The following is a 25,029-nucleotide window of genomic DNA, read 5'->3' on the forward strand; positions in this document are numbered from 1 at the left end:
GCTTGTTGATAATAAGCTTGCTTTAGTTCGAACTACTAGAATTTCTGGAATATTCCAGAAACATCTAGTGTAGGTAAGTCTAGTTCAAACCGCAGTGGTAATCTGCGTCAGTCCTAGGTCGTTGGACTCTTCTCTCCCTTGAGGACAGTAAGACGACATTTCCACGACTAGTCATACGGGTTTGTTTGTCCCATCTGCTTCCCCAATATAAGCCGGGTCTTGCACGGTGTTTCTGACTCTGCTGGTGCTCTGCCTGTCCACCCTCATCTTAAAGGGGAAGCAGAAGTCCTTGAAACATCTCTTGAAGTTTTCATCCAAAAAAGCATAAAGGATTGGATTGAGGCTGCTGTTGGTGTAACCCAAAGCAATACAGAAGTAATAGCTGGATATAGCAGCAGTACTGTGGGACACATCCCCTAACGCTTCAACCAGCACAAAGATGTGAATAGGAGTCCAACAGATAACAAAAACTGCCACAACCACAAGAACCAACCTGGTGATGCGGCGCAGGTTTCGATCTTTTTCTCGAGACCCTGAGAGAAGCCGTACGCTTTTAAGGCGCAGGATCATCAGAGTATAGCAAACAATTATAATGAGAACTGGGATAACAAATGCAAAGACGAAGACACAGATTTTCATGAAGATGTCCCACCACACGTAGTCTCTGTCTGGAAACTGCAAGGAGCATTCAGTGCTAGCAGTATCTAGGAATGAAAGAAGCAAGAAGAAAATTGCTTTATTAGATATTCTAAACAATGTAATTATCATAGCATAAGCTAGGAAAAGTGATTATCATGTAATGTGATACTAACAAATGGAGTTATCATTAAATCACTCCAAGGAAGGCTTTCAATTACCACTGAAACTGGTTTTATGTAGCTGTCTCTAGAAACTACTTAAAGAGATAGGGGCTTTTTAAAATGCATAACATTGTATAAAATTTGTTTCCCATGGGAGGATCTAAAAAATGCAGAGTACAAAACCAAAAATTTTTAAAGACATATCCATTTGAATCTCACTGAGATTTAAAGCCAGAATGAGTACCCTGTTCAATAGAGTAAAATCTCATCATTATTATCAAACTACATATGCTTTTGTCTGTGGGCAGAGACAGATTTTTGGTATCATGAATGGTGGGAACCGAATGAGGTTTTGATCGTAGGAAGATTTTGCCAATAGATGATAATTGTGTAATAATCTTTTCCCACATGCCTTCTTCAGTGCAAACGGAATACACATAAGTTCTTGCATTCAGAAAAAAACTTATTTCCTGGCAACAGCTTCTTTTCAGTTTAATAGAAGCAAATAAAATATTTATGTGCGCAGAGTCAAATGGAAGCTGCTTTTTTTACAGAACACGTCATCGAAAATTCAGCCTGTGCAGAGACTGCAGGATCTGGCCCACTGACACCAGCCCACTCCCCTTCCGATTGCCCATGTCAGGATTCAGAGTCACAGGCTGTCACTTGATTTTATGTCCCAGAAATACTCCACGTGACAGGTGGCTGCTAGAGAATGAAATATTTGAGGTTTCATTTGCTGACCTCGCTGGAGCCTTCCAGCATATAAACCATATGGAAAACCAAGAAGCAAGATAAATGGCAAGGCAAGAGAAAGGATAAATTTACAACTACTATCAGCAGTTAAACTCTACTGAAGACAAGTCAAGGTAACACAGGGATTTTTCACTCTGAATTGTAGCTTAGATTTTATCCTCTTGAGCACTGCATTATGCTTGGACTTTTTTCATTTTCACAACTGAATTTGTCATTCCTTTACAAGTTATTATGTATTGACTTTTATTGAATCAGACCTAAGAGGGGAATGATTCAATATACTCTTGCACATCACTTTTTCATATGTGTCTCTAGCAGAACTAGTCAGAAAAATTCCATCAAGCCACATTTCCCTGCTATTGAAATGCTTCACAAATCAAGATGATATTGCAGAGAATTTGTTTTGAAAAACAGCTAGGGGGGAAGTTATCATTATGGCATCAAACAGACATTTCCACGATTAAATATCAGAAAGTTGTTACTGGGTGATATTGAATACTAAAACATTCAAATAAAAAAGTTGAAACCAAAGCTAAATATTTTGAGGTTTTATTTTAAACAACATAACAGCTAATGGATGATTCTGAAAGCTGAAAAGTGAAGAGACCTATTTTTCAAGCCTGATGGAGGATGCTAAGCTAGCAGCACAAGTATGACTTAGGGTCTTGACAGTCAGTCAACTTTTCTAAATCCTTTGTCATCTAGGTTTCCATAAGTGTAGTTGCTTTTACTTAATTTTGTTCTAGAAATGTCAACAACCACCTTCAAAGCAGTTTTCACATTGATTATTACTGTTATTTGTAGTAGATCATGGCCTAACAGCAGCAATAAAATCAGGATGCAGCTATAATCCCTAGACTAGTAAAGCTGCATCCTGATGTGCAGTTCTGGATAGAAGTGGAGTGTGACCGGGGGTGATTGCTCTGGACCACATCCAGCTACTCACTGAAACTCCATCCCAAAGGAAACTGCCTCTTCAGATCTGCTGACGTAATTTTATATATTTATCAAAATAATTAGGTCATGCTTGCTACATTTTAATATAATTTGTAGTTGGCAGTGGTATTTTAGAATTCCAAATTATCAAAAACAAATTTAATGATTGTCTTACATCTCATTACAGTTTACTTTCTATGGAAAATCTTATTTTAAATTCATTAATATTCACGTGTTTCCCTTGATATATAGATAGTGCTATGAATTGTATCAAACCCATTTACATTTTCCCAGTTTACAACTGGCAAACAATCAACAAAGAACCTTGTCATAATGCACAATATCATAATAAATTTCAGAAACTTTGGAAGAAAATAAAATCCAATTTATATTTTATTCTTGTTGCTTGAAAAGATGCAGAACTAAGTACAGCATCACAAACCGAGTACCTAAGATTTCACACTTACCTTTTCCACTCTGAAAGCCAAATATTCCAAATACATTGATATATTTAAGGAAAAATATTGCATTCTAGATGGTATTTTAGTGTAAATAAATTTTAAAATGTGTTTGATAAGCTACCACTTAGGATAAATCTTCATCTTGACATAGGAAATATGTTTCTGTTAGATATATTATTAATTATGTCACCTTCAGGCATCCATACTCCTGTGTACTCAACTGGAGTCTTCATGCTATTACTGGGAATACTGATAGTACCTCTAATTTTTTTTTTTTTTTTTTAGTGAAAAATTCTTCAGCAATAAAGACTCCACTAAGGCCAGAGAGGGAATATTTACACAGACATAAAATTTATTCCGCAGGGAACATGTATCCAGAAGGACACGACTGGGAGCAATTCTGTAGTGTGAGAACAAAAGGGACTGACTGGGCATGGGGTGGGAACTTTAAATATGATCACTTCCCATTTGATGTTCAGTTGTTCTTTAAATCTGAATCCAACAGAGGCCCTGTAGCATATAAACAACAACTATTTTGACCAACGTAACACAAAGTTTCAGTCCTGAGCTCCAGCTGTCAGGAAAAGGGAGGACCCTTGCTTTTCCCCTTCAGCATTTATCAGCACAATTCATGAACACACCAGACAAGATAATTGGCAGTAAATGCTCAAGAGACACCTTAGATCAGACAAGCAGGGCTGAACAGTAGGGGCTGACAGGCATTTGCCAATAATTTCCAACTTCGTTTGGCCCAGCTGAGTCATGTATTACTAGCCTCTGTTCCAGGAGAAAAAAAAAAAAGGCTGTCTGCCACGTGGCGCGGAAAAGGCATTTAATCATTGCTGGCCTCAGAGCAGCCGCTTGATCTAAATGTGATGCTTACAGGGAATGAAAGTAATATTCTGCTAGTTAAGCATGCTCCAACAAAACACCTGACTGAGGCAATGTCCCATGGCCTTCAAGATCTCATACATAGTGAAACAATCACTCTTCCCAAATGAAGAAGAATGCCTGGAAGTGTATGTTTCCTGAGCTAGACATTGTTTTACAGGGCCTGTCAAAACTTTACTGGGGAGAAGAGTTACAGCACTGCAGACCAGGTCACTGGATCTCCCAAAGGGCTGAAAGAGGAGTTTCCAGAGGACTCTCCGTCACCTACCCACCAGAACCCCAACAGCAAGAACAAAATCTATACATCTTCAGCCAGACCAATCAGCCCTTGAGCACCTGTTACTGAAATGTTTTGTTTGTTTTGATCTATGCCAAACAGTTTAATACACAGTGTTTATTGTCTCTGCCAGATAAAACAGGGTCCTTATGTAATGTTTACCATTTCTCTTGGGAGGAGTGAAGCCTTTCTAAGAGAAAAGGTTGTTAATTCAAGGAACTTAGTTATCATTCTTCCAAAGACTGTTTACATCTCAGACAAGACTACCACCAGATAAATATGTATGTCTTGTACTTTATCGAGCCATCCATAACAGATGGCCCACCCAACACAAGGGCATCATTAGAGGCCTCCAGCCTTTTGAAGACACTGAGGTGTTCTTGCACCACAGTCATGCTTGTGGGTCTGAACTATATGTGTGTGAGAATGCTTCTCCCCTTTCCTTCTCAAGGAGGATTTCAAAATAAGATTAACTCCATAGCAGGGCAGTTTTGGTAATGCATCACTAGTCATAAGGGCTAAATCTGCAGTCCTTCACAGATTATAAATTTCAAGCAGAGCCTACAGGTGGTCTCCATATAGATCTCATCGACTTCATGTTCTTATAGTTGCTTCCCTGCCATGGTCTGCATTCCCAGTTACTCTGCTGATCCTTATTTTCAGCCTTTCCAAGTCTGCATGTACATCCCTATCCCTTCTAAACAGGAATCTGAGATACTGTCATTTTCATAGAATTTAGATTCAGTTTCTTTCTCCAGCTACTGACTATTTTCTTTTCTTCACCACACCTTCAAGTTCTGTGAAATGGCTGCTGATAATAAGCTCCCAAGTCTTAATACTAATGATAGTTTTAATATTAATACTAATGGCAAGCAACCTAGTTTCTGCTTTTGGAAATTCAGCAGAATTACTCTCACAACAGCTACAAAAAACCACCTTAAGCCCACATTTCAAGTTTCATCCTAAATTGATCTTTGGTCTGTCCATTGTGAGCAAATTCCTGATTATTTTACACTGGTGTCTGCTACTAGTTTTTGATGGCCTCATTCTAACATGGCCAATGCTTCAAAGTGCATTTTGTTCTTTTAGTTGGCAAAGCTATCTGATTAATATGTCATACTGTAATGTTCCACAATATATTTCAAAATGTCAGAAATTTAGGCATAATTTTTGAACCAAGGAACATGGATGAACATGCTGAGCACGCACGGATTACTAAAAAAGGAATCAGTAGGGTTTAGTCAATATTCCAAGTTACATTTTATGTCATCTGAGAAACAAAGAGACTCAATTTTGAATGCTCACACTCACCTTCCCTGACTTTGGTACCTCCAAGAACTATTGCAGATATACCAACAGATGAGGACAGTAGCCAGATACAGATGTTGATTATCTTTGCCTTGAGAGGCGTACGGAAGTCCAGAGCCTTCACAGGGTGACACACAGCAATGTATCTATCAACGCTCATCATGGTCAGTGTGAATATGCTGGTAAACATGTTATAATAGTCAATGGAAATAACTATTTTACACAGCACATCACCAAAGGGCCAAGAGTTCATCAGGTACTCAGTGCTTTGGAAAGGCATGGTTGTGGTAACTAGCGCATCTGCCATAGCCAGATTGAAAATGTAGATGTTTGTTGCTGTCTTCATCTTTGTGTACCTGAAGAGCAAAACCAGTAAGGCTTTAGCATTTCAAAATATGATTACGCACATTCAGATATGAAACAGTTTATCAGTCAGGCTTTGCCATAATTGGGGGGTTTTTCAGTCATTTCTGATTTATGACAGAAGTGCACACAAATGCAAGACCCTTGAGAGAAAAGTAAACACATTTGACTCACTCTCTCAGCACTTGCACTAGCAGTTAGAACTATTTCACCACAGGCAAAAACAGGTATATGAATACATTTAACCTAATGAAACATGCCTGTTTCAATTCTATCTTCTCAAATACTTCTACGAGAAAATATCACTGTTACATTTGCAACTGATCAAAATGGTTTATGTTTCCTTTTCTTACAGCTAACTGTCAGTGATTACGAGATTTTTGGGTTTGTTTTGTGGAAGGAACAGTTATCCCATTCTCAGGTGAGAATCCATGATAACTGTTATGTCTGCCAGGCCAGATTGCCTCTTATAGGATAGTTGCTCTTCCTTGAATTCACTACAATGGCACCAGCTTACACAAGTTTTAGTCATTTCCCTTCTTTGCTCCTTCATTTCCAATTTCTCCTCCTTTCTTATCATCAGTTTTTCCCAGCCCTCTATTTTGTGACTGCTAATGTAAAAGATGACTATTGTTTAAGTAGGAAACCACAGTGGGAAGAAATGATCATAGCATTATTTTTTCTGCATCCTTTAATTTCATCAAAATAAAGCACTTGTTTTTCTCCAGCTGATAAGAACCTCAGCCTACACAGAATAGGATCTGTTTTTTTGAGACAGCACCCTGTTTTGTTCTGCCCCGATGACTATCTGGGGGAGCAGCCTGTGCCCCGGGGTGTGGAGGACTGCTTCCAGCCCTGCTGTGGACACAAAGGAGAAAGGAGAGCCTGTCAACATAGGGATATACCTAGCTGTCCTTTCTGAAATGCTTCCCCCCAACTAGTTACTTTTCGTCATTGGTGTTAACATATTATCAGATTCAATAACAGATTTTCTTTCTCAAAACTGTTTCAGCGCCCTATTTTGAACGTGTGCCCAAACTAAAGTGTGCACATATAACACACATAGAAGCACACCTAGCTAGATTTTGCTATATTTCATTAATAATTTACAGTGGAAATATAAGATTCAAACAGTTCAGCTAATGAACATGTAGGGCAACGTGTCTCTTTGCCTTTAAAGCTTTGATGTGTAAAATAAAAAATAACACTACAAAAATTTAAGCAGTGTTGACAAAATGTGCCCAATGTGTAAATTAGCTATTAATTAAAATATGGGCAAAAAAGTCATTTCATGACCAACAGGAAATGTTAAAAATAGCATCGTTTTTTCTAAAACACTCTAATTATGACTTACTGAGAAAATGAAACCCAATGCTGGTTCAAAGCATAGAAAAGAGAACTGCAAGGGAAAAGAAAGTAAACCCCTCTCACTCAGATACCATACCCAGGCTCGCACCTTGAACAAAGCCATAGCCAGTGGAGCATTAGAAATCTCTGAGAAAAGACAGCCAAAAGGAAGCAGCAACAAAAGCTCCACACTGCTGGTGTGACCCCCATAGTCCAGACTCCCTCTGCCCTGGTTTGGGCTTCTCCAAGAGCAAGGAGGCATCTACCAGTCAAAACTGGGCTTCTGCCCCCGCCCCCCCCCAGATCAATCTCCTTAACAGGCCCTCCCAGCAGGTCACGTTATAGCCCGTAAGGCACTGTTCAAACACAAATATGAGAGTATAAATCTAGAAGAAACAAATATAAGACACATTAACAGATTAGGAACTTTCCTTCCGGTAAAAAACAAGCAGCTCCGAGTGCATCTCAGCTGTAAGACTGAACAAAAACTCACTAAACACTCAGATTGCAAATCTGAGCTAAAATGGGCTGATTTCCATTAAATGTCTGAAAAAGAGTAGTCAAAAGGTGATTTTACTTCTACAGACATCACCGATGATATTTGGAATTGTTGTCTTGTTCACATTGCAAAAAAAAGACTAAGAAAAGTTGGAAAGTATGCATTAAAAACGCCACAAAAATGAGTGAAAGGACTGGAGAAAATTCTTACTGTGAGTAACTTAAAGAGCTCAACACATTTAGTTTATCAAAAAGAACACTGAGAGGTGACTTGATTACAGTGTCTGAAGACCTCCACAGGGAGAAAATAGCAGGTACTGAAGAGCTCTTTCAGACTAGAAAGAAAAGCATAACAAGGACAAATACATAAAAGTCAAAGCCAGACAAACTCAGCTTAGAAACAATGACAGATCTTTCCTAATAGCTAAGGTGATTATTATTGGGAACAAATTACGCAAGAAAGGAGTAATTTTTCCATCTTTTGATGTCTCCAAATCAATGTCTGCTGCTTTGCAAAGGGTGTGCTTTACTCAAATACAAGTTACTAGACTCAATACAGGAAGAGTTAAATGAAATGCAATGACCTGTGATAAGCAGAAGTGAAGTAACTAATAGTTCTTCTGAATCATTACTTCTGTAGATCATTAAAAACTTCCCCAAGGGTTTGGACAGGGAAAGTTTGTTTCACATATAAAAGAATTAGTTTGATTTTTTTCCTTAAAGAAAATCAGAAAAGTAGTAAAAAATAACTGAGAGAATTTTATTAGCCTTGAAAATTCAAACATCTGAAAGTTTTTATATCTTCTGGCATTTCCTGTTCCTTGCAACTTTAATTCAATAGCTTTCTGTGTGTGAGACTGTGACCATATACACCATATTTTCCCAGTACACCTTTCCCTTGTCCCACAGCTTTCCAGTGGCAGAATAGGAAAGACCCTCTGTAAAATACAACTAGTTTTTTAGGTCACTTCAAAATTCAAATTTTTGAAGCTGCAAGATAAAGCATGTTCTCTGTGTATGTACTGCTTATGTTATACATGTAAAGTGAGCAATTTTGATTTTTTGGACTATGCAACACATGCACATGTAAGAAAATTGCTTTTTTCTCACTACTATTGGTCCAACAGGAAGGATGTCTTGGCATTCAGAGGTAGTAAGAAATACAGAGTCATCCCAGCATCGGCATTTAGACAACTTTCAATGTAACCAAATCAAAGCTGAATATCGGGAGTGACAATGTAATGGGAAAAAGAAAAATCCCCAGTGTGCCATTCGTCCCATAAAGCTCTGTGAAAGATTTGGCTCATTTCAGGCGCACATGCACACGTGACAATCCCAGCTTTGATAACCTTACCTGGTGTGCATCTCGTGCTTCCCTACAGCTCACCAGCCTGTCAGTCCCATGACTAGTTGGCCTCGCCCAAATCTACCCCAGACCACAGATGCCTCCTTGAATGACGCACTCTGAGCTAGAATAGGCACCTGACCCCTCCTCTGCCAGACTTTGAACAAGAAGGTGGGAGACCAATAAATATTGGTCCAGTAAATACTTTATTACATTTAGGCAGCCAGTTCTCCCAGGCACTGCAGAGGGATCCTGCGTACCTAACTCAGGGATGAAGGGTGCACTGGTTCACCTCAGCAATGCTAAGGCCAAGCATGTTTTACTGACGCAACCTTAAAACTCATTGATCTCACACTAGTAATGTAAAGAGCTTGCTTGATTACTTCCACCTAAAAGCACTGGCCTCTGTGTAAATGAGATGTTGGCCTTGAAAGTTGTTAGGCAATATAGATTAAATCGTACATTCATTTAGTAGTTCATAAAATTCAGAAATGGCTTTGAGAATCTTGACTCAATCATCCAAACTCCTTTCAATGTTTTTAATTAAACACCTAAAAATTATTAAACGCCTACATGCTTCTGCAGATATGTGCTTGCAGGCTTAATCAAAAGGCCAGTTAAAGTAATGGAGCGACTGCTGTTGCTGTCAGACACTTTGAAGTGGACCCTGACAGAGTCTTAACTCAAACACAAGATGAGGGATTTAACTGCTTTTCTACAACTCATTCTATTGTACCAAAATACAGGAGGCAATATTTCACATGGTTTCAGGTTTTCCCACCGTACCCTCCATTCACCCAAATCTGCACTTGAACAAGGTCAAAACAGTGATCGAGTAAGGGAATCTTGTCTTCCTTTGCAAAATTAAAACTATTGATCAAATACCTGAATTTCATTTAAGGAAAATATACTACTGTCTGCTTTAATTAGTCTAGCAGAACAGATAAGGGAAACCTGGACATAACTACAGCACAGATGGCATACTGGTAATTAATGACAAACATTTTCTTAGTGTCTTTGAGATATAACTTTCAAAGACCATTAAAATATTTGTAAACCATTGTTCTATAAACTGCTCATGGGAAGCCCCGTGTCTAGAAAATGGTTTGTTAAATACTGGGATTTCATAAGAAGGTGACAACTTTTTTAATCCTACATGAGAATGAAAGGTGCCTCTCTTAAATCAGGTGCTAGAATCTAATTTCAAGAGGCAGAAAAACCTCTGATGACTTAAGACTGCTTCTCAAGCTATAAGCAGGTCTCAAGCCTTTGTAGAATTCAAATAAATGGAAGATATATGGAAACTCTGCAGAAAAATAGTCAAAATGAACAATAAAGGTTTGGTTTGGATGTATTTTTTTTTTTTGATAGATATATGATGAGAGCTTTTAAGGGGCAAGTTTTAAATGTTGTCTACTTATGTGTCAAAAGTAAAATTCTCAAAATTATCAGAGTTTAGGCTAAGTCCACTCCAAAAGTGGAAAGTTCTTTGAGACTGACCCTTAGAAAATTTCCCCCATTTCTCAGTTGACTCATCATTACTGTACTTTTCCTTCTGGAGTAGAATTTAATTTGCACATTTTTTTAAGACAGTAAATAGGAAGAAGTCACACCTCCAGCCTAAGCTTATCCATGAAATTGTGGTAACAGACGAAGGAAGCATGCTATTAAGGAGTTGGTATGCTTTCAGAAAAAAATCAAAATGCATTACTAAATCTGCTAGTAGAGCCCCTTAAAGTTATTATCTCAAGCAGAGGAGAGGAGTGTGATTCTAAAGTACACCATAACATTAGTAAAGTTAATAAAAGCTGAGAAGGAGGCTCTGGTCAATTTTTTTTTCATGTAACTGTAACAGGCTGAAATGTTCCCTGCAGTATGAAATGAGGGATGGGGAGGGGAGCAAGACTAACATATATACTACAACATTCTCTAGTAGCAGAGTGAAAGTACAAAAGCATGAAATACAATGAGGTATAACAAACCTATTTTTGGCAGATACCTGAGTCAGTGAATGAAAATGAAAGCTAAATCACATCTAAAAGCAAACTGCAAAAACACCTATCAGCAGGATGCAGGCTCTGTTCCACTAGGTTCCTCTGAATGAAGTACATGGAGATCAAGCAGCTGAAAAGCTTAGTCAGGAAAGCTCTAAATCTTAAGGCAATAATATTCAGGGCACACTCAATATCATAATGCATCAGAACAGGGGGTGGAAATAAAAATATATAAAAAAACAACCCAGGAGGATCTATTCCAAACACATACCACGTCAAAAGGATGGCTCAGCTATCTTTTGGATTTTCAATATAAAAGGCTTATGCCAATATGAAACTAAGATTAAGGTAATTTAAAGAATGTAATGCAGTTTCCATGTTCATATTGGGTTATATGTTATTATCACGTATTGAATGACAGCCAGAATTTAGCAGTAGACAGGACCTTAAACAAAGGCAAACATTGTTACTGCACACAGTTAAAGGTTGCCTGTCTTTAACATCAAAATTGTTAGGAGCCTGCAAAAAATTGTACATTGCCTACAAAATAGTATCCTGAAGTGGAACTCTCTTTATTAATAAGCACCTGTAGGTACCTGTTTTTAAGCAGCTTAAAGGAGAAAAGCATGATCTTGTCTTTTATTCTCCCCTCAGGGAGCATAATCTACCTGAATGTCAGAAGGTATCATTAAAAAAATCCTTACAATTTACCACTACCATTACTTCTCTGAACTAGCCATAAACTGACCCTGAACAAGACCTTGCAGATTTAGATTAGATGTGGAAGTTTTCCTTCCTGAACTAAAGAACCAGCTTCTGAATTAGGGAAGTTCAAGTCTACATATATCCTGGTCAAAATAAAGAAAAATTCACCCTACTTAACAAAAATGAACTATTTTTCCTCCTTCTATAATAAGGACTTTTAATATTTTTGTGTGAGTTTAAGAGCCTCTCTTTGAAGAAACACGCTTAATGTTAGAAACAACAATATTGAAAAATTTTTGCTTCCATGATTTTGGTAGGGCAGCTCAGAGAAATGTCAAGGTGCTGTGATTTATTGTGGCTTAAACTGAAATAGTGAGGATGCAGAATTTTACAAAATTGGTACTGTATCCAAATACCAGTATGTCTAATATTATTATTAGAGTGCCTAGACAATTAGCTGTGTACCTGATTTTTTTTACCTCTATTGGTAAGTAAGATGAATCTAGACCTTGCCAAGCAGCTGACTCTGTCTCTTGAGAGACTTTATGCTGCTGCAGATGTTTTCCAGTGACCAGTCATGCTACAGGGAGTTCCCAGGGTGTTACACAGCCCATTTTAATCCTTCTTACTTGCCACAGGTACATTGCCCTGGGAGTGCTGAGTGTCTGTCTCTGGTAACATCCACCTTTCCCATTGTTCTTATCTCTTGGAAGGATTTTTTTTCATGAAGGACATGAGCTCCCGCAGCAGAGCAAAGCGTTTCCTATGTGTTTGTGGGAGAGAGAGTGATTAGGACAGAGATTGCCTGGCAAAGAGAACAAATTTCATTGCTCAAGAGGACAGGGATAGCTGCTCCAGCAAAAGGTTTTGCAGGGTCTTACTTTCCTTCTTATTCTTTGGAGAGGCTCTGATCCCCATAGATAGGTACGTATGCAGAAGCCGGTTGGAAGCAGCCAAATGTTATTGAATGTTTGCTTCCTCTAGATGTTTCTGCAGGAGAGAAGTAAGGAAAGAATTCAGGAATCTCTCATCTGACGCAGGGGTCTTGGGCGGTGAGTATCCCTCTTGTTCTCAAAACAAGGCACCTGGTCTCCACTTTGCCACAGGGATGAATAATAACTGCCGCTGCTGGGATTGTTTTATAGGACAACTACACACTTGGATGTGTGGAGACCTGAATCTCTGGTCAGCACTCCTGTAATAAAGTTGAATGGGAGACAGGGGACCTCACTCTATAACAAGTATAGGATTATGAAGTAAGGCAACAAACACATATATCACTAGTGAGCCAGCTCAGGGAAAAGTCATCAGTCCCTCTTAGGAGGCAGCTGAGAGGCTTTCTTTGGACTCTACCCATTCTCCTGTTTTCCTCACCTGCCTCAGAGAAGCCCACAGCACAGGACAACTAAACACACACATTCCCAAAGGAGATGATTCAAGTGAAATGCGGGAAAGTTTAAGACACAGTACACTGAACAGCACAGCTGGTAGCTTCCGTGGTGAAAATATTCTTCTGCACACTTTAACAAACCAGTCATTGTGAAAGACATGTCTAACAGTAAGTCCCGATACTGTCTTGTTGGAGCGGCGGAGGAATGCACATAAGTCGACCCAGTATGAGTGATACAAGTGATTCAACTTTATTTGCACGGATAGCTCATATTTATACAGTTTGCGATAATTATGCCTACTAGTCCTAATATGATTGGTACATTGCTAATGTTTATTCATTACTAAAACACACCCACTTGTGGCTGGCAGCTATGCGTGTTCAGTAACTTTCTCATGAGAACTTCTTCAAAAGTTACTTGTGAAGTTATGCCAAGGTCACACCGTCCCTGTCTTTCTCCTGATAACAGCGAGACCAGCTGTTGTTTTTCTCCTGATATCAGCAAGGCCAGCAGTCTTCGGCCAAGGCCTAGTCTTGCTGCTCAAACTGACATTCTTTCACAAAGAACTCTGCTCGCACAATTTTTCTATAGACCCGTGTCCTTTTTCATCAAGCCAATTCCCAACACTGTCTGTCAGCCAGCATCATGGCAAAAAAACCTTTTCTGAGCGTGAACACTAAATGAACATTGAATAGCTTGTCTGAACTAATCCTGCCATGCAGGTTCTCACCTGTCACTACTCAAGGAGGCCTCTCCCGGTCACCCACAGTAGCCACAGTGGCTAGACTACCTACAATGCAGTGGGAAATTGATTTAGCTATATCTGCAGTCAGCAAATATAAAATCCTCTGTCTTCCAGGTGCAGTGTAGCTAAGTTTGGGAAGCCTCGATATTGACTCATAATGCACTGATGAATGGTACTGAATTCTGGAGCAGAGGAACAGTCAGGCAGAGCACTGTGTGTTGCATAAGTGGATTGGTATGAGGAATGGAGAAAACAGAAAGGTTCTTTACACTTTCTTGCCATGTATTAGTGGAAACTCGTGCACTGAAGAAAATTGTGTTAGGCTCTCATACTCGGGCAGAGAAGATAGAGTTTTCATTGTAACTAATGTCCAAAACTGAAAATAGCAAACTGCCTAGAATTAATTTTCACTTTCCTAGGGATTAGAAGGTGAATCTAATGAGAGCTGAGCCCTCTGGCTTCAGGAGAAATAAATATTTCAAAAATGATACACACGCTAGCGTGCAAACTTCCCAATAGGAGTATGGAAATGCTCCACACCTTTACATATTCTTTATTTATATCCTTTTTACATTTAGCAGAATACCAGTACGGTCAGACACTCTTCCTTCCATATACTTATTCCATGTGTATACACCCCTTCCCCACAGCTAATTCAGTTTGTGCACTCACGCCTGTCTATAGACAGAATGACATTCACGCTGCCATTTCCTTATGCCTCAGACTCCACAAAAGAGAATAACAGTAAACAAAGTACAAAGTCTTCTTTGAGGAGAAGAGCACAGAGTGCACACTTGGCAAGAATTACCTGGTTTTTACAGATGGGAGGACCAAAACAGAGACATGAAATAAACTTCCTGGAAGTAGAGTTTATCAAAGTTTTTCTGGATTTTTTTTCCTTTAGAAAGCAATATGTATGTAACTGAAATCAAAGCTTTCCTTGGGAACTCAACTGTTTCAGAGAATTTAACTTAAGGCACAAACTAATCACCGTTTGAATAGACAGTGAGAGTAGATAAGCCAGAAAGATTATCCTCCCTTGCTCTTAGTGCATCTTGGGCCATCCAAATCACCCAGTTAAGAATTTCCTGCCACAATACCCTTTCAGCAAATTCAAAATCCTCTCTCAGATAAAATGAAATAGAGGGTCCCCACTCTTTCCTCACTCTGCGCTCTTCACCAGAAGGGCTTAGCCAGCCTGCCCTCCCCAACACCATCTCCCCGCTGTGCTCCCTCCCCGTGCTTTGTCCAGGAGCATGAGCTTCCCCACCACTCTCCTGGCTGAGGACAGGCAAGCTATCTCAAGCTTTCTGCCTTGCCAGCAGCCAAACTGGAAAGTTCTTGTAAGTTTTCACTTTCTGCCAGTTCAAAAGGGCTCCCTGTAATTCGTCTTGCTTCCAGATACTGATTCCAGTTATGCTTTTCTCTGAAGTAAATGACTACCTGGCTGCTAGCCCAGCAGAAGTGTCTGGATAGACACCAAACTACTTGTCAGAAGCCAAACAGATTACTCACTATAAGCTATAGCTTCTCTCTAATACTGTCTCTAGTAAATATTCCTTCCAAGCCTTTCCTCTGCTCTCTTGGCTTTCTCAGTATCAGCTCTTCTTATCACAGCATCGTATTGGAAACTCATGTTGAGTTTCTTGTCAGCTTATAAACCCCAGGTATCACCTAGTCATTGTCTAGTAGGGTATTAAAAGTATTAGGAACATTCAAATTTTGTTTGAATGTGCTGTGCTTGTCAAACGAGCAATACCGTTTTATAGACCTGTCCTCTTCCGGGTTTCCTGTTACCCTGGTCTTTGTGACATCTGTAAAAGCTGTTGGTAATGATCAAAAATGACCAAAAATGACAAAAATTACCTCCATCGGTGAGGTAAGGCCAGATGCTCTTTGAGGTCCTGTGATGAATTACTATCAATCCATTTGATACCTCTGTACTGATAATAGTAAGGTATCAAATGTCTGATCGGGTAAAAAAAGGTAAAAAGCCATAAACTTCACAAAGTATAGTGCAGCTCGGCCTTTACTTTTAGCAGCCAAACCCTTGATTTCATAAAAAAGAATGAAAGCATACCAACTGCAAATAGTAGGGAACAGGTAATTCAGTTAGGCTGACTCTTCTAGAGTTTCATTTTTCATTTCAGAACAATATTCTTGCCAAATGCAATTTAATACAATTAGAACAATAATTTAAAGCACATTAACAAGTAATCTTCTGATGTTATCAAAATCTGTTATTGATTTAAACCAATACATTGAATCAATTTCATTTTTGTATACTTTTTTTAATATATTTTCATTCTTGTTTGGAATGAATGATGGAAGAGATTTAAAAACAATCTGGAAAGGACTCAATTTTATAGGGCATTTCTTAACAAACTCTTCCTGTTACATAAGATGCCAGTCGGTTTGATGACAATAAGAAAAAACTGTATTACTAGTTATAATTTTTCTTCAACATTACACTAAGCAAAGGAATACAAGCTTTCTCTTTTCCCTTAGGAATCAATCTACATATCTGTGACACAGCCTCTTGTTAAAACTGGTTTTGAATGTAGAAAATTACTCAGTTCATTGGAAGCTTGAAAGACAATTTTAAAAGAAATACAGGATTGGCTGTTTAGGATCCTGATGATAGCAGCTGCTTTCAGTAAATGACTTCAGGAACAGTGAAAGTAAGGCACATACATAGAAAAAAGTGAATCTGGAGTGACTAAGAGACAGCACCTCCCAGAGTTTTTACCAGAGTATGTTTATGGTTCTGATAAGGGGAAATCCATAGTTAAAATTGTAATTTTAGTCAGGAGACTTTTCTTCCCCTCTAGCTTTCACAAGAAAGCATCATTTTCTTTAAAGCCAGCATTAAATTTTAGAGAAATAAAGTCAGGAGGGAGAAGGAAGAGAGGAAAAAGACCTTTTGCTTCCAAGGACAAGTAATTTTACTTGTCAAATTCAGCCAACTATTTCACCTCCAGAAATGTCTTCTAAGACCTCAGAGGTAAAACTAATCTCAGAAGAAAAGGTTTGGGTTTGAGATAGATTCTGGTCATGCCAAGACACACATAGCTGTATAACTTTACTCAGGTGAGGTCAGACAACTTCACCTGGTTTCTACAAAACCATTTCACGCCTCCTCTCCTCCTCTGTCAGGGGTGGACTGCACTTCCCACGTAGTATCTGTATTTCCCACCAGTGCAAGAGGCAACGTGATGCCCTCTTTCTCTCTTACTCCCTCCCCAGGAGAAGCAGCAGCCACAGGAGAGTGTTACGTCCCGCGTGCCACGGCTCGGCGTGAGCGGGGCACTGTCAGCCCACCCGCCCAGCTGCTGGCCTGACCAGGACAAAGTGTTGAGCCTGGTAGTAAAATCAAGAGAAGAATCCAGGTCTCCTGAGACATGGTTTAACAGGCCATGCTGCCACCACCGTACTAAAGTACCATTCCCACTCAGCCTTCAACACAAAATCTATCTACAGGAGCTGTATCACACTTAGCTACTTTTCTCTCGGGAGCTTGTACATGTGATCAAAGTGCCATTCTCCTGTTATTTTTCCCTCTGAGGGAATTCTGAGGGGGTTTTGCCTCTCAGCAGAAACACACCCCACCACACCTGAAGGAGATTTTGGACACCCAGCACTGTGCACGTAGGCTGCTGAGAAGCTGGTCTCCATGAGCTTCTTCAGCAGCCCATGTACAGAAGTAGCAAAACTGCCCCTGTTGGCATATTAAAGCAAGGAATAGGCTGAAGCCTGCCTAACGCTACAGCTTATGGCTGAATTTGAGCCTGTTTCTGAGTCATCTCAAGACTATTTGGAGTCTCCTGAATCTACCACAGCATTGACATTTCAGCAGCTTCACTGGAAGTCTCAGAACAAAAGAGGTCTTGTGTGTGTCACCCAAAAGACGACCCAGTGTCGGCCCTGAAGTGGTCAGGCAGTTGGACTAGATGATCATTGTAGGTCCCTTCCAAGTGAACTATTCTAACAATATCAGGTGTTGTTTAAAAGAGCAAAGGGAGGAGGAGCCGGGCCTGCGTTGCCCACTAGTCTAGAGGGGGTTAGGAGGAGGAGAACAGATCTGGGATTCAGGGAGATAAGAAACAGCAATGAGGGGCCTCACACAAACCCTGTGTTCAGCTGGAGGGTAAAGAAGAACTACAGTCTGTCCCCATCTTGCTTTACAGTTGTGGCAGCTGGACGAGAGGCAACACGGGATGGCTGGAGGACATGATCCCCCTCTCCCTTGCCACCTTCTTTCCCAAACTTCACACAGACCTTGGCTTTCCACACACTGCAGGCTACAGTTTTCAACAGGTCATGAAAAACCCATCTTGAGATGCAGTCATGCAGAGAATGGATGTGAGGGAAAGAGAGAGGGAGATGAAAGGTTAGGACAAAAATGAAAAAAAATACACTTCTTGCATGAACATTTGGAATGTTTCAAAATCATAAGAAATGTTTGAAACTGTAGGTGTGTGTATACATGCACTTTAGCTAATGATTCTAGCAGTGTTTAAAGCATTTGCCACAGAGAAAACATAGGTGGGGGGGATACTGAAAAAAGGAAGAAAAAAAAAAAAAAATAGGTGTTTTGTCATACTTATTTTTTTGATCATGTAATCAAGAGATGGACCAAGAGGAAACTGAAGCAAAAGGCTAATGTAGGAACTGGTAGGAGAGCATTCCATAGCTAGCTAGACCCTCACAAAAATAATCTTAGGAGGGCAAGAGAAGGAGAGAAAAAAGGAAATACATATGCACCGGTATAATCCATATATGCTAACTTTTAGGGCTCTGGCTAAGTTTGAATTTATTTCCACTGCCCAGGACAGTTAATCAACTATCACTGTGGGTGACCGATGGCTTAGAAAATCTCTGCCTTTGCAGCTGTGTGTGTGTCAAGTATGGAGTCTCTCTTCTTGCAAGATAAATACAAAAAGAAATGAAATCTCTACCCTGAATGGGCATGGAGGGCTATAAAAATTACAGCATCACAAAGCTGGAGCAAACCAGTTTCTCCACATTGATCACAGGCATCTTTACTTCTTGCACTGACTATTAAAGGGGATTTATTTCCATTTTTCAAGAGTATTGTCCTGGTTATAATTCATCTTTCATAAAGTACCTCATCAACAACTTCACCGCCTCTAGTTAACTTCCCCCGGTATCAAGTCTGCCAGTTATTTCACCATTCTGCAATTGCTTGACCCTTACCATGCATATTTCACTAACAAGATCCCTTCCAATGCCTCCCTTTTTCTTTCTATGTAGAAGCTGATTTAATTTGAGCAATGAATACTCCACAACTGTATTTTTCCAGAATTTTTTGCAAGATTCAAATGGACTGTGAAGCAGGAGTCCAAAAAGTTGCATGATTTCAGTCCCCTTGGTTGCTCATTATGGCCCTGCCGATCTGTACTGTCCAGATATTTTTATAACTTGCAAAAGGAAAGGACAAAAAGAGAGAGAAATCATAGTGCGAGCTAAAATGCACACCAATACACGAGTGTAAGTACAAGTGTAGTATGGGTGCATTTCACCAATAGTGAAAAACTAACACAGATACACAACTTTCTCCTGTTTCCTGAAAAACATTAGGACAAGTGGACCTCTCTCAGCATCTGCTTTGCTTTTTCCAAGCCAACACCAACAACTGGAGTTAAACACCACTAGACAGAGAAACAACATCCCTTGCTTTACATTAAGCATTTCCACATATTTTTATCATTTATTTTTTTTTTCCACCTTCTTAAACGAGCCACTAGGTGACAAGGCAGCAATTTATCAGTGTCCACACGACTAGACGCATAAGCCATCCCTCCGGGACTCCTCATGGGGGAAAAAAGCTGCCTTGCAAAAGTTTCTTTCTTCCACTTGAGCTTTCCCCAGGACGCGAGCAGCCTCTCATCCCTAGAGGGCACCCGCTGAACGCAGCTCCGGGGCACAAAGCGCCTTTCCCGCAGGCTGCAGGATTTCTCACTTTTAACCAGCTTCTGCCTTTTGTCTCTAACTGCACATCCAGGCAAATCACTGTGACTGAAAAGGTTTGGGTCATTCCAGTTGCTTTTTCCAGCTCCTCATATATGCACACCCAGAGAGCTTCCATAAACTACCCCCTCCCCGCCCCCGCCAAATTTAGGGACGGCTGTTTGCACCTCTTCCAACAGGCAGTCCAAAGCCCCTTACCTTATGATGACAAACATGACCAGAGAGTTTCCCACCAAGCCGACGACGAAGACCACCGAGTAGACAGCAGTGATGATGATGGGGATGGCGGGGGAGATGCTGGTGTGGTTGTGCTGGGCGTCCCCCAAGGCCCCGGTGGCATTGCCGTCGTAGTCCGCCCAGCCCAGGAGCCAGCTGCTGCTGGTGCTGGGGGGACGACAGGGCCCCGGGGAGCAGGTAGAGTCCAGCTTCTCCCGGAAAATCTGTACGGGGGCATCCATAGGGGCAACAGCCCCCACGGGCAGGAGGGAGACGGGGAGGAGGGTGCAGACAGCAGGAGGCGAGTACGCTGGAAAGAGGCAAGAGAGGGAAAGAAACAGAAGTGCTATCACAGCCACCAGACATTAAGACCCCTGAAATTTGTACGTGTTAAGGGGAGCTCTGCTGCGATGGGAACTGTAATTTGCTAAGCAGAGATTTAAGCAAACCACATTCATATTAAATAATCACAGGTTTTACATCTCGCTATGTGATGGGTAAGTGCTGCTCCTCCAGGTGCACAAGGAAAGTTTTCCTCCACTTTCAGAGATTGCACAGAGAAACAAATCAGATGGGAAACAGCTCAGATCCACCCCCACGTTTTAACCCTGTCTCTCCCATCCTCCATATTTTAAGTCAAACTGTATCCTAATGACAGGGGCTCCTTACCGCCTAAGCTCTGCTATAAAAGGGGGGAAAGAGAAGCCCACCACCTCTCTGCACATTTCCTTTGACATCCTGCCCTGAGTTATTTTTTTCCCAATCCCATACCTGCTTTCAAAGAAGAGACACATTAATGACACAAAATACCTCTTGCAGTACAGGAAAAGGAGCGGAGTCGTCAAACAGATGTTCTTCCAGGAAAAGAGAAAAAAAAAAAATAAATAAAGCAGCTCCGCTTGGCTCCTGGAAGTACCACCGACCTTCTAGGACTTTTGAATCTGAGGCACCTGCGCCTTCGGAGAGGTGTGCTGGCAGCTGAGCCGATTCCAGGGCATGAGCTGCAACGTGGTAGCAGCCGCTGCTGCTGTTCCAGCTCCCACCACTTCGCCTTTTCCCTCTCAGGCTCCCTCTGCCTCCCTCTGCCTCTGCCAGGGCTCCAGCAGCACTCTGCACTGATGCACACGTTCTCCGCTGTCTCGGTCCCTGCAGCTCAGAAGCTCACATGACTTCTGTCTGAACACCGAGAGGCAGATAAATTAAAAGAAAAGCAAGAAATAAGTTTTGCAATGAATGAATGCTTATTTTTAATACGCTTTTCCAAGTTGCCTTTCCTCATTCCCCTGCACTCCCAGGCCTCAAGCAACGATCCTCTCTGCCTTTTTGAATCCCACAGGTTTTACAGACTGGCAGATGCTGAATAAAACAGGGATTTTCATTTTAGATGCCTTGCCTGGTCCATCAGCTCTTTAATGCCTCAGCTCCGCAATTATGCATCCAAAACACTTCTCGCTGGGTGGCTGTGCCCCTGTTCCTTTACACCTGCGACTTGGAGGAAAGTCAGAAGCTGGCTGACAAAGCAGCCCAATTACTGCCCTTAGTTTATTCAAGCTGTCCCATGTCATGTGAGAAGCCAAGAATTCCCTGTAGCGCTGCTGGAACTCTGCTCCCTAGGCTCCAGCTACAGCCAGGTAAGGAGAGATGATGTATGCAGAAATCGCATTGCTCAGAGCTTATCCCTAATACGCTCCATCAAGCAGGGGTCGGGAACGCACCAATCTGTGCTCAGGATGCCCCTTAATTTGCACACAGACCTTGAAAGCCCCACGAGGAGTCCCTCTAAATGACAAATTGGGAGAGGTAAGGCAAGACCCTGAGTTGTTCCCATTCGCTTGGAAGAGGTGGGGAACAGCCAGGCTGGCTGCATCTCAAAGTTTGCAGCAGGAAAGCGGGTCTCTGCAGGGAATAGCAGACAGCTGTGCCTCTCTGGGCATTTGGGGAAGATCAGATGTCTGGAAAGGGGCTGTGGGTTTCCTTCATTCTTTCCTTATGTTGAAACTTTACTTTGTGGTCCTCTTGTTGAGTGCCTGTGATCAGGCTGCCATTTCTGTTTGTAAAAGAATTTCTTTCCTATAATCAAGATAAGAAATGATGTCAGCTGTAGAGTCAAACGTAGGAGGTTTAAAAGGTACAGAATCCCCTCTCTTAGAAGCAGAGGCTTGTGCAAATGTGGTGATGGCTTTGACTGCGGTCACTGCTTTCTCCAGAACATCAGCACCCACTCACTATCACCTGTACAGAGCTGTCTAAAAGTTTCACTCTCAATGAAGATGGATAAAAATGCAAAACAGCAAACATGACAAAAATGCCCCCAAGCCAAATACATTTTAAGAATGGAACACAGACCTGGGACAGTAATAATTTGGGGGAAGATAAAGTGAGATTCTGACATAAAATGTACCCCAATCCTGTTTTTATCCTCTGCAATCCATGGGCTCTTGCAGATGTACTGAAGGGAATTACTACTGCTGTATCTTTTCACAAATAGTTTTTCTCGGCAATTTTCAACTTGTTAATATCTTCCTCATACTTCTGCACATTCTGGAATTAAAATACACAGGAGAGTTTAAAGTAGCAATATTTTAGCATTCATTGATAATTTATCTCTTATGAGCAATCATTTTGTTTGGATAAGTACCTTAAATATGAGCATATACAGCCACAAAATAATCATTAAAGTGGATTCTAAGGCTTAGGCTGAAGTGCGGGAGAAAGAAGCAACATTTTGTCACTCTGCAATTGCTACAGGTGGATCAGAAACTTCTATATGGGGAAGAAAATTCTATTATTGCTCTGCATAAATCTGAAGCACAAATGATGTAAAAAACTCAGCAAGATTAATAGCGGAGTCAAAGCTTTTTCAAGCACCAGTGGTTGGACAATACACTGCTCTTTCTCTAGCTAAATTCTGTGCTGAAACTCTCCAGTGATCTTAGTACAAAAAAAGATGTGCTCACAGCTACAGTCACTGACCCTTAATGGAGTGTGCATTGCAGTTACATGGGACTGGAATGAGGTGGAGTTTGACCACAACACTGCAAATTATAGGGTGAGCCAGTTGTCTGGTGCTTTCTCTCTGTGTGTGCTCCATGTAGGCCTTTGCAATTCATTAAAAAGCAAGTACCTGGGCTACAGAAACGCCTTTTCTTCTGAAAGTCAAATCAAATTTATATAAACTGTTAAAAATAATATTTTTCTTCCTTATGTTTGCTTTCTTGATGAAAACTTTAATATTCAGATGATCAGCAGTAGCTGGTCTCACCGCAGGTACTGGAAACACCTGCAATAATATCAAAAGAAAAACCAAGGGCTGAGGGAGAGCCACGCTCCATCACTGTCTTCCTCTCCTTCAACACGTAACTGCTCAGTGCCTCTGTGCCGTTCCCAATAGTCCTGTGGAAAAGGACAGGAGTCTCCTGCAGTCACGAGGGAAGAGAAAGAAAGGGTTTGCAGGGCACCTAACCCAGACTGTCCGCACACTGATGCCAGAAGTCCCTGTCCCCTCCCAGGGCTCGCATTAGACAAAAGGCCCTGTTCTTTCAAGGGAAAGCAACGAAAGATTTAGGGAAGAAAGGCAGCGTAAAAGCACAGTCTCACCACTCAGCTGCAACTTGCCTCCAGCACTGTCATTACAAACCTGTCGCTCAAACGCTCCCTGATTTTTTCAGTATCACACTGCAGAGCCAGCGTTCAGCTCACCGGACTTTGGGAAACACAACAGAAACCGCCTGGTCTTTTTTCATTAAAAATACAAAACTATATATCAAATTCTGTATTTCAGAAACACTGTTTAAGTTGTGAATTCCAGCCCTCAAAGGTAAAAAAATACCACATTCAGTACTCCCATACCTAGGCACTACAATACCTGTGCATTTACACCACCTTTTTTGTTTTCCCCAGGGTCTCTGCCTCATTCACAGATCAGCTACACAACATTGCTACATTTAAGTGGAAAGGATAACCATAAACTGGGGATTTTGTATCTGTAAAGTGTTTTCTTTCACAATCCTAGTGAAATTCTTTGAATGAATAAGGAACATGGGGGGAGGGAAATACGTGATATTTAGCAATAGCAGGTGGGAAGGGCTTCAGCATTGTCTTGTCTATTACCAGAAGCTAAAGCAAAGGGCTGCCCCCATCAGCACACTGCTTCAAAACCTTAACAATGTGCTGGGACATTAATTCAGCCCTGACTCAGAGGTAAGAACGAACTGCACTGAATCACCGGCACGACTCTGTGCAGCACCCGCTCACCCCGCCGCAGCAGAGACCCAGCTCCATCCCTCCAGCACACGCAGGTGTGGACCGAAAGCTGCTTGGTTGCCGACACTGTTTCCCAGAAGACTGTGACACTTTCTAGGTTTAAGTTAAATGTGCAGGATAGGGCAGACCTTGAAGTTCAGCCGTGAATTGTAACACTGGATCGTTTGATACAGGATCATTTGCAGAGGTCACTTTTTATTCTAGACTTTGGGAGGAAGGCCAGATGAGTTAAGTGGAGCACGCTATCAAGATGCTTTTTTTAGTGCATAATTGTTTTAACTACCTGACCCACCAACGGCTACAATAACAGCGAACGTGAATAAAGGGAGGAGGTGCTGGAAACACTTTCTGGTGGCTCCAGTTGCCAGGGAAACAAAGTTCTCCTGTCTCTCTTCATGCAAAAATGTTAGCGCTCTGCGTGAACGCAGCGCTCGGGAAATGATGTGTTTTACCCTCTTCAAAGACAGGCAAGGGAGAGGAAGGGGAAAAAGAGAGGCAGGAAAGTATATGTAATACTTCCTAAACGGTTTTTGTACACATATTTGGGTCATAGCAGACTAAATATTCGGCATAAGACTTGTGCTTTGGGGTTTTTTTACTTGTAGATGGCAGAAGTTCGCGTTACATTTTAAAATAAATTACTAGTACAGATCTCCATGGTCACCTTCAGAAACCAACCCAATGAAACCCTGAGCACGGGGACAGCCTCTGTGGCCTGTCCCAAGACAGATCCACCTTCCAC

The 25,029-nt window shown here is 41.1% G+C and overlaps 1 protein-coding gene across 1 annotated transcript; it reads right to left on the minus strand.

The window, feature by feature from the left end:
* Window positions 1-171: 171 nt before the first annotated feature.
* Window positions 172-20,266, minus strand: OPRK1 (opioid receptor kappa 1). The gene is made up of 3 exons (XM_049818715.1): window positions 20,007-20,266; window positions 5,433-5,785; window positions 172-704 (listed from the first exon to the last, which is right to left on the minus strand). Exons 1-3 carry the CDS (start codon window positions 20,264-20,266, stop codon window positions 172-174), a joined length of 1,146 nt encoding a protein of 381 aa, XP_049674672.1.
* Between the last annotated feature and the right edge of the window lie 4,763 nt (window positions 20,267-25,029).

The sequence above is a fragment of the Accipiter gentilis genome, chromosome 2, assembly GCF_929443795.1.
Source record: "Accipiter gentilis chromosome 2, bAccGen1.1, whole genome shotgun sequence".
Lineage (NCBI taxonomy): Eukaryota > Metazoa > Chordata > Aves > Accipitriformes > Accipitridae > Astur > Astur gentilis.